Here is an 11,029-nt window from a genome sequence, read left to right on the forward strand (position 1 = left end):
AGGGAGCACTTAGTCCGTGCTCCACAAAATCGAAAACAGTGAGACTGAAGATAAACAAACAGTAAAAACACCCCCACAAACATGCACAAGTGAATGACAAGCAGTAAACAAATAAACTTTGGAGAAAAGTTAAAGGCAGGATGAAAGCCCCTTAGAAGATTTTTTTAACTAACAAAAGACTTTGCAAGCGCTGTGCAGGCGAAACCTAAAAAAACAGGTTTTTGTGTCATACACTTTGCTTACTTCAGTCCATCCCCTTAAATTGCATCAGGAGCTTGCCATAGATTACCTACAGGATAAAATAAAATTTGCTCCTCTAGGGTTATGGATAAGAAGAAAAAAAAACTCCAGTAGGACAAATCCACCTTATGGTACTTGGTCAACTATAATACATACATTATTATTGGACATTTGAAACATTCCTTTTTCATTACATTCTGAAACATCTGTGAATCAAAAGCAGTCATTAATTAAATTCTTCCTTTGGCCTCTCAAAATGGTCAAACCAGACTGAGAATTTAAGATTCATCATCTAATTGTATAACTTGTTTATACAAGGACAGTGTGGCTGTCATATGGAAGAGTTTTGATCTTTTGATTCAACGATTATGCAGATTAAATGGTTATGAAATTATAATCTGTCATACTCATATTTGACATACTTAGGCTGTTGTTATGAGAGTCCTGAATGACGGTTTCTTTATGCAAGCATTGAAATAATGTAATCCCCAATAATAATGTATGCATTATGGTTGATTAGGTACCATAATGTAGTAGAGGTTATTTTCCTTCTTGTCTGCTGCGAAAGGCCAAACTCTAAAGGGTTGTTTGGACAAACCCAGAATTATAGACCACAGACTGTCCAGCTAGCAATATTCTTGAACAATCTGCAGCAGGATCACTATTAAAATGACACGACAGATAGGACACTACACACCCCTCTTTTTTAAACAAAAGTACAGAAAACAGCTAAATAGCAATAAAACATACAGTGAAAATGGATATCTATAGAAGGTAAGTATGAACAGAACTTCTATCATGCAATTTCAACAGTGGTCTAATAACTCTCCTCGGACGTTTCAATATCGCATTCTCTTTTTTCTACACATCCTATGTCACAATTTGGAATGCCACCTTGGACAGGCACACTATACCTGCTCTTCTGATGCCTGCCTGGCAAAACCTCAAAAGGACATACAAACCATCAATATTCATGGACTCTTCGCCAACATTCACAATCCGATTTTCACTTGTAGAAGCTACACAAAGAACAGGTAAGCTACCACCACACATTGGACCTTCATCAGTGTTAACATCATTGCCACCGATGTCTTCCTCATCAAACCAGTCATACCCAGAATCCATTCCACAAGTTTAGGTATAACAACAGCTTTGCATTGTAAAACAAGAACTTTTCTTTGCCATAGTCACACAAGCCAAAATCCACAATCTGCCATCATCCTTCCTCTCGGGCTTCATCAATACCTGAACTACCTTCTTTGGGTTAGGAAAATACTCACTCATTCCTCTGACTTCTTTCCTATCCTCACCCATTGACATTCTTTTATGCTCATCTTCCCCTCAATGCATACTGTCATAATACATCATGTAATTCTACTTTGATTTAAATATATGATTTTTTATTTCTTTAGGGTTCCAACAATACTCCTTCAACCTACACAACCACCCAGCACAAGCCTGGTATTAGGAATGTGTCCTATAATGACACTGGAAGGATATGCCTTGTTGAGTCTAAAGGTGTAGTATGATAGGACCATAACATTATTTCTGTTTAACCTTCTTACCATTAGCTGAGGCTTACTCTACAGTACTTTTTTACACATGGCTGAACTGCTCTGCAGCATGGTTAACACTTGGGTAATACAGGGAGGTGGTCCTTACTTTTATCCCATGCAAATCCAGAAATATTTCCATCTTTTCTGATGTAAGAGGAGTACCGTTATCAATCTGGACATGTGTGGTAAACCTTTCTTTAGGAGATAACCAGTAAATAAATCACATTACATTATACATGTTTACCTTATCTACTATCTCACTCTCCTATTGCTTTTAAAATATGTCTATCAAACCCAAATGTGCTCGATGTTTCCTCCATTCAAATACATGAGCCCATTACACTAACAATCTAACAAACTATAACAGGAGATGATAAGGCATGCTACTGGTTCCAAAGGAAGGTCCAAAGTCTTGTAGGACTTGTCAGCACATTCACATTCAATACATCCTTTTACACAACGTTCTACTTCTTTGTCCACCCATGGCCACCAATAAAAAATGTCAAACTCTTTTTTTTGTTGGCCCACTCTCAATGTATCCTTCATGGCAAACACTAATGATCTTGTTCTTTATAGACAGAGGAGGAATTATTTTCCCACACTTACAGAGATAATGACCCTCACCATGCAATTCGCTATCCAATTCCCAGAACACTCTCATGTTAAACTCTGACTTCTATGGCCACCTAGCAGTGAAACCCAACAAGGTACAAGGACATGTTTTTCTCCAGTATCACACTGTCCACAACTCACCACCTACATACATTCCACAGATGATCCAGCCAGAACTATTCTAGAATAGCCCGAGCCGGACTACTGTTTGTGTAGTTTCCTTTAAGGAAAACGTGCTGCATTTTAAAAAAAAACTGCTTTATTTAAAAAACAGTCACAGACATGGTGGTCTGCTTTCCCCAGCAGGTCACCATCTCTGTGAGTGCAGCCATTCCCAATGGGGTCGCAAATTGCGACCTACCTAATGAATATTGATGACGTATGTCATTTGCGACCCTATTGAGAATCACAAACAGTGTACTTAACACTGTCTTGCATTTTGTTTTGTGACTCGCAATTTGTAATTCCCAAACATATTGTAAATTGCGAGTCGCAAAACAAAAGGTCGAACACCTGGCCATAAATTCTGGAAGAGGGGTAGTCTTGTCTACTCAATCTATCAGAGTATTGTTACACCATTCACCACCTTAGGTTACAATCCACTTTAAATAATCACATCTTACAGTGGTTCTACATTTTTTCTTACGTTAGTTAGTGAATTTTGTAACGCCTAATATCAACAGTGCCACGTAGTGTTGCCAAGGGCTCCATCCTACCTTCAACTTTGTTTAACTTGCACCTTGAGCCACTTGACTTTACTTTTGGATGGGACAAAAGTTTCTTCTCACCCATATGAAGACAACATGCGATTGTACTTAAAAACATTACTCATCTAGTCTATTGCTGCTCTTTGCTCAAGGCAGCCACATAAAGCTCTGATGTTGGATGCCAAGTAATTTCCTGATGCTGAACTTTCAGAAATCAGAGTTTCTCCTCTTGACGCTCCAATAAAACTAAATCCAACCCATCACTTCTTAAAAAATTCAAGTCTGGGGACATCGCACCATCATTCACCTCCATAGGAAAATTTCTGGGTTTTACATCACTGTTTCTACACATCTATAAAAAAAGTTTAATTTCCAAACTTTTAGACATAACATTATCACTAAGCCAATTGAGAACAACCTATGCTGGATTTATCTCTAGCTTTAATGTGTTAATAACCTGATAGGCATCCCCAATCCTCTGTATTGCTTCTTGAAATTGTGCTCCTTTCTACAGCCAGACTAATCTCTTGTATGAGAAAAAGTGCTTGTAGCTCCTCCATCAAGTGATTTACATAGTGGTCTTATAAAAAGAAGGTTAACATATAAATTCTGCTACCTCGCTTATAAAGCTATCTAGAAAAATCAGCCTATCAGCCCGACCTGTTTAATCTTACTTCTTTCTGATTGTTGATGTTTTGTTGCTTGTAATTAGGGCTCCCTGTTTTATGGTATTTATCCTTTTGACAATTCCAGCAGTATTCATCCGTATTACTTTTTTGCTAATTTTAACTGTATTTATTCAAATTTAATTTGGGTTTTGTGAAAAAATTTATCTGACAAGACGGATGAGAAATCAATACACTTGTATGAAAACATGCAAACATGAGTATTGTGCATATGTTCTTTTTAAGCCTCATTACTAAAATGTCTTTCTTTTTTAATTCTCTACCTGTCAATCTGCACAACATTTAGAATCACTCAAAAACATAACCTAATTTCCGTTTTCATCCACATTTAAAAATAAATACAGACCGGAATAGAAATGTTTCTCTGTCTGTATTTTATCTGTAAAAATCAGTAAAAACATAAAACAGTGACCCTTACTAGTAATTCACTATTTTATTTCTATGTGACTTTATGGCGTGTACGAGACCCACCGGGGTATCAGTGAGTTTTACACATTGTCCTAGAGTCTTTACTCAAAACAATGGCAGCAGTTCAACAGTGATAACATAGTGTACTCTGGAACTACGAGAGCCAAAACCTCTCAAACACTAAAACATATATTGACTGGTGCTGCAACAAACCCATCAAACTCAAACCTTTGGAAACTTTTCCTTAAGAAGACTGCTAAAAAATCATCTTTTCTGCCTCATCTTAATTGACCTGAAGTTATAATGTCTGTTTCATCTGCTGGGAATCAGCAGCTTACACTCTGGGTCTGAAAACAGGCTCTGAGGAACCACATGCAAACCCTAATAACTATGACAACCTCAAAACCATATTCCACAACAGTGTACCACAGGAACCACCAAGCTACCCTCAGGGACAGGTTGGTCTCAGCTCAGTCCTTAGATGGTCTGGCCCAAATTGCAGTTTCTGACCTCTCTGAGGTTATTCCCTGGTCATCTGAGACCAAATACAAGAACTGAGTCAATGTTGGACTTCAACTTGCTGATGTAAGGGTCTCAATCAATGTGTTTTTTTTACTGACCGAGACTGGGGCTTGTGGTTTCTCTGGAATGAGCTATACGCCTCACAAACTGACATCCCAAACCATAACAGAACAGATTCTCTTGCTGTTAGGTAACTTGAGGCAGCACTGTCCAACTGTCCAACTAAGACCTTTCAAGGTTTGAGAAGTTGTAGCAGTGAGAACTAATTAACATACAATGACATAAGAGGAAGTGATGTCACACATGTTTTGATATGAATGACAACAGCAGAAGTAACACCAGTGCAGTTATGACAAAATCAAAATAAATATACAAAAAATGACACCAACCACACTAGAGTCATGGATTACAAAAGTAGTAAAATACCAAGCTATGTTGCAAGGGGCTCCTATCATGTGAGGTCATCTTTACAAGGGCTCCCTCTGAGATGGGATGGTGTTAATAAAAACTCTTTTCCAGGCAATACTCTGCACACTGCCAAACTCTGAACATAGTCACAGTTAAAGTTTCTGTTTTAGCCCTTCTTTTCAGGTGTGACATTTAGTCTGCTGTGAGTAACAGCTCAGCCCTAGTTCAAAATCTGTGAGTCTCACACACAATAAGTGAGACTTTGGGTCTTTGAACTAATGGCTTTAAAACCCAATATGTTCTACCCTTTTGGTCTCAGAGTACTATAAAGTAAAAACCTATGATGTTTGCTCAAGCTTGCTGGGATTCACCTCATTACCGGCCTTCCCTCTTGCTCGGTACAAGTAGGGTGGTCAAATTTCCATTATCACTTCTCAAAAACCTTTCTGCACGGACAGACATCAGGAGACAATTGTTGGGGTACAGGGGACAATGATGGCACAGAGAATTTTTGGGAATTCATTCTGAATCACACTCCTATTAGCGGGCCATCTAAAAAGACATAACTTGGCCAAAGATTGAGGTTATCAAGTGTTATTACTGTTCATAATGTACCTGCGTTCGAATTTTTTTACCACCTCCTGGAGTAAGCCTTGACTGCTCGCTTTTGCAACTTTTGAGAGACAAGTTTAGAATATGAACAACTCTGTATCCAAATCAAATAAAATAATTGTAATCTTTGCAACACCAATGGTAAAAATCTGTAAGTACCGTGAATGCTGTCCAATAACTACCTACTACCACAAGATCTGGTGCAGTGGGTACGCTTTAGGTATTGAACTAGGATACATAATGTTGGAAATTGCCCTTTTTGCAGGGTTGTCCCCAAACTTTTCACCTTCTTCCTCCTATTTTGTCTGATTAGTTTTTGCTGGTTTATTGTTTCTGCACACTTTACCACTGCGGATCAGTGCTAAAGTGCAAGTGCTCCCTATATAAATTGTACTGATGGTTGGTTTATCCATGATTGGCATATTTGATTTACTCATAAGGCCCTAGTAAAGTACACTATGGGAGCCCAGGGCCTGTAAATCAAAAGCTACTAGTGGACCTACAGCACTGGTTGTTCACTCACATCAGTAGCTCTGTGAACATGTCTCAGACCTGCCACTGCAGTATCTGTTTGTGCAGTTTTAAACTGCCCATTCATCCTGGCAAGTGTATCCACTTGCCAGGCCCAAACCTTCCATTTTTATACATGTAAGGCACCCCTAAGGTAGGCCGTAGGTGGTCCCATGGGAAGGGTGCAGTGTATGTTAAAGGTGGGAAATGTACTGAGGTGTTTTACATGTCCTAACAGTGAAATACTGCCAAATTTGGTTTTCACTGTTGCAAGGCCTATTTCTCTTAGAGGTTAAAATGGGGGCTGTCATTAAATAACTTTTAAGTGCAGTTTCCCTTTGGGAGCAGATGGAGATTTGGAGTTTGGGGTCTCTGAACTCGCAATTTAAAAACACATCTTTTTGTAAAGTTGTTTTTTAAATTGTCTGTTTGAAAATGCCACTTTTAGAAAGTGGGCATGTTCTTGCTTAAACCATTCTGTGCCTCTGCCTGCTTGTGTATTGCATGTCTGGGTCAGACTGACAGTTGGGCTGGTGTGAATCGCCACTAGACAGCGGCACAAAGGGAGCAAGGCTGTAGCCTGCATATCCTGATAGGCCAGCTGGGCTAGAGTGGAGCCAGGAGTGGTCACTTACACCTGAAAGGGCTGTGCCTGCCCTCACACAATGCAGTCTCCGACCCCTGGGTGTGTGTCTGGGGCCAGGCCTGAACAAGGCAGGATCTTGTCAACAACAGAGACTTTCCTTTGACGTTTGCCTACTTCGAAGGCAGAACTGGGTATAAAAGTGGACCCAAAACCCCAGACTTTTAGAACACTTATGGATCAAGAGGAACCTCTGCCAAGGAGAAAAGATGAAGAGCTGGAGGAAGAGTACTACCCCTTTGCTGTGTGTGCTTTGCTGGGTTGGCCTGCAGTTGCTGCTTCTGCCTTAAAGAGGGAAAAGACTGGACTTTGCTGTGTATCCTGCTTCTGTAGTTTCTCCAAGGGCTTGGAGTACAGCTTGCCTCCTGTTAGAAGTCTCAGGGATATCAAAGACTTCAGCTTCATCTGCCTACATCACTGGGAACTGTGTGTTTTGTGCTGCAACAGAGGAAAACCCACTGTGACGCCATCAACGACGCCGCTGACTGCACCGTGAAGGGACAACGCCACACAGAGCTGTGCCCAATGTCGCACCGCAACCCTGGTCTCACTGATGTCGCCACCTGATGCCGTCACCGAGCTGCTGCTTGCACCGTGACCTGTGGGCCCTGTACTCCGCATCGCCTTGCTCACACCGCAGCCTTGACATTCCCGACGACGACGATCCACGCTGACAGCAATGCTGCACTGTGGCCTGTTCACACCGCTCGTGAGGTACACAAAGCACCGTCCCGTCCAGCACTGCAGCCTTGGTCCACCGACGCCAGCGACATTGACTCCTATGTCATCAACTGATGCCCTTGTCTGCACAGCGACCCATGGGTGCCGCACACAGCATCCCCCACGCTGCACCGCCGCCTTGGGCCTACCGACGACAGCGATTCAGCAATGACGACGCAGCTACCTGAACCGTGACCTTGAGACACCGCACGTTGCACATTCCCGCTTCACACCACAGGCCTGGTCTCACCAACGCCACAAGACACTGTCACTGAGCAGCTGCCTGCACTTTGACCTGTGGGCACCGCACTTCGTACAGTCCTGCTTCACACCACAGCCCCAACGCTATTCATGGCAACGCTCCTGACTTCGTCATCAACCCGGAGTTCGATCTGCAACGCATGTGACTTCAAGAGCCCGACGGCCCCCACCCCGACATCTGTCATGCTGCACTCTGGATCTCATCACAACGCCCTACATTTTCAAGTTACTGTTTGCGGGTCTTTCTGACAACGTAGTGGGCCCGCGACGCTGCAGCCAGCCTGAACTGTTGGATTTGTTGTTCACTAAGCCGTGATATCCCCAGATGGAGCTATCGACTTCAAGGAACTGTATTTTTAAGTTAATTCTTGCAAAATTAATATCTTTATTCCTGTATGTTGGATTTTCCTCGTTTTGCTCTTGCTTTACACAGATGAATATTGGCTATTTTTCTAAAACTGGTGAGAAGCCCTTTTGTAGTGTTTTCACTGTATTACTGTGTGTTTTGTGCAAATTCTTTCCACATTGCTTCTGTGATAAGCCTGACTGCTCGTGCCAAGCTACCAAGGGGGTGAGCCGGGATTATCTGAGGTGGGTATCTCCATTAGCCTGACTAGAGTGAGGATCCCTACTTGGACAGGGTGCAAACCGACTACCAACTAGAGAACATATTTCTAACACGTAACATTTAATCTTAGCTTTCCCGCTACAATGTATATAAGCTGGAAAAACACTGTGTTCTAAAGCTGGGCAGGGCCCACAGGACCGTGATATTTCTCTGGGAAGGGCAGCCTCTTAATCATGCCATCACAATCACTATCATCCCAGTTGTTGTCTTGCTGGACATGTTGAACCAGGAGACACAGTTTTTTTTCATGGCTTCCTATTTGGCAAAATTGAGTTATCCTGAGCAATCACCTTCTAAACGTATTCCTCTTATCCCCTTTAAGCAAGAATGGGAACATTTACAATTAGAGGACCTGATTTTACGTGGAGAACTTGACAGGTGCCTGGCCTAACAAACTGTTTAACCCTTGGTAAATGATACTCTCCTCGTGCCTCTGTCCACTGATCAGACAATATGACAGAAAGTAAAAACAGGCTAAATGAAAGAAAAAAAGACCAAGGGTATACTTCCAGGGCAGGCCCTGAGCAATGTTCTAATTCACACATACAGTGCTATTTAAGCACTAGTGGCTTGATTGGCATCTCAATAGTAGAACTGCGCCTGAAGTTGCATTGTACAGGAACCCTCCTGTGCTGCAACTCCTCTCTCCGTACCACTAATAGTAACCTCTTTTAAAGGTTGTAAAGGAGTGAAGGAGTGAGAATTGCCTGTCCTCTGAGAGGGTTAAAAGTGGTGGGCAACCAAAATGCAGAATGCAGAACTATGGGGATCCCCGAGTGCCTCTGTGCAGGTAGAGGGACAGGAGCCGAGACTGCAAGACAAACCTATAGAATAAGGGACGGTTGACCACCCTAAGGAACATCCCCTGTATGCAAACTAATATTCTAATTTCTCGTCCAAGCAAATAATATAAGGTCATTGTTTAAAAGGACTTGATCATGAAGGAGGATGATCAACATTCCACTCGCTATGTTTAGGGTCAACGGGTGGTATGTCACCAGCACACATTGGTTACAGCAGTTGACATTCTAGAATACTGTACTCAAGCAACTGCAAACAATAAAAAGTGTAAAAAAAAGGCTGAAAATGTGTGCCACACAAAATCAATAAAGTTACTCTGTTTTACTGGACTGCAGGTTAGTTGCTAAAAAAAAGACTGGTGTTAACCCTAGGGCCAGTTAAACAGTAGAGTTTAGTAACTCAAATACCAGCTAAATAGGAAAGTTACTCTGGTGAGATGCTTTCTCGGCGAACTTCATTGTACAGAATGTAGCCTTCAGGTAATGAACTGTACAGCTGGTATTTTGTACTCATGCATCAGAAGGTGCTTTTTTATATAAAATAATAAAAAAGAATGGAGGCTCAGTAAACTATTTGCCTGAGATCACACACTAATTAACCGGAGAAGCCACATTAAATCCTGGTTTCACTTTGTACCAATCAACCACTACACGGGCCTCTCCTTTTTACCTCTAATGTTAAGGCTTTGTTTTTATCTCTTTGTGCGTGAGGGTAGCGCGAGGGCGGCAGTCACAAGCCACATGAAAGCTCGGCTCGTTATGGGCTCGAGGTTCCACTGGGACCTCGAGCCGAGATAGAGCCAGACTTCAGGCTCTGGCTTTCGGCGGATCGCCCGCCTCTACTTCACCTCATAAGCAGCACAGCCGCTAATAACAGCGGTCCTATGTTCAAGCTCAGTAAATAATCATGTTGTTGTATAAAATACAAAAAGACTTTATAACATATTTTGTTCCTATCTTTAGACTACTATTACGTACACAATATTACTCACGTTGTCGGAGCTCTGGTGAGACATTCCTTTAAGTTGTACACTCCAGGAATGAAACACGGAAGTAAACGTCAACACACTGTCCAGCCTGGGACATGGAGCCAGGGAGCAAAGCGCATGCGTAGAAGACTGAGGTATAACCGAGCAGGCGCAGAGAAAAGACACGCTACTATGCGCATGCTCAGAGCAAGTTCACCGCCTCCATCACTCCATCCGATTTAGAAATAGGCTTCACGTTTAACCCCTTCGCTGCCAGGCCTTTTCCCCCTCAGGTGCCAGGGACTTTTTGGGGCTATTTGGGGCAGAGCGCGCTTAGGCCCTCATAACTTTTTGTCCACATAAGCTAGCCAAGCCAAATTTGCGTCCTTTTTTTCCAACATCCTAGGGATTCTAGAGGTACCCAGACTTTGTGGGTTCCCCAGAAGGAGGCCAAGAAATTAGCCAAAATACAGTAAAATTTTCGGTTTTTTCAAAAAAATTGAAAAAAAGTGGCTGCAGAAGAAGGCTTGTGGTTTTTTCCCTGAAAATGGCATCAAGAAAGGGTTTGCGGTGCTAAAATCACCAGCTTCCCAGCTTGCAGGAACAGGCAGACTTGAATCAGAAAACCTAATTTTTCAACACAAATTTGGCATTTAACTGGGACATACCCCATTTTTATGATTTTTTGTGCTTTCACCCTCCTTCCAGTCATTGACAGAAAGGGGCGTAAAACCAAACATTTCTGAAA

The 11,029-nt window shown here is 42.0% G+C and overlaps 1 protein-coding gene across 1 annotated transcript in view; it reads right to left on the reverse strand.

Annotated features, from left to right (window-relative positions):
- LOC138248872 (zinc finger protein interacting with ribonucleoprotein K-like) overlaps positions 1-10,391 on the reverse strand; it is a 53,856-nt gene extending 43,465 nt beyond the window's left edge. The window contains exon 1 of the mRNA XM_069202839.1: positions 10,306-10,391. Coding sequence (XP_069058940.1) covers positions 10,306-10,329 — 24 coding nt within the window. The 5' untranslated portion in view covers positions 10,330-10,391. The remainder of the gene's footprint in view (positions 1-10,305) is intronic.
- Positions 10,392-11,029: the final 638 nt, after the last annotated feature.

The sequence above is a fragment of the Pleurodeles waltl genome, chromosome 8 (genome assembly GCF_031143425.1).
Source record: "Pleurodeles waltl isolate 20211129_DDA chromosome 8, aPleWal1.hap1.20221129, whole genome shotgun sequence".
NCBI classification, from domain to species: Eukaryota; Metazoa; Chordata; class Amphibia; order Caudata; family Salamandridae; genus Pleurodeles; species Pleurodeles waltl.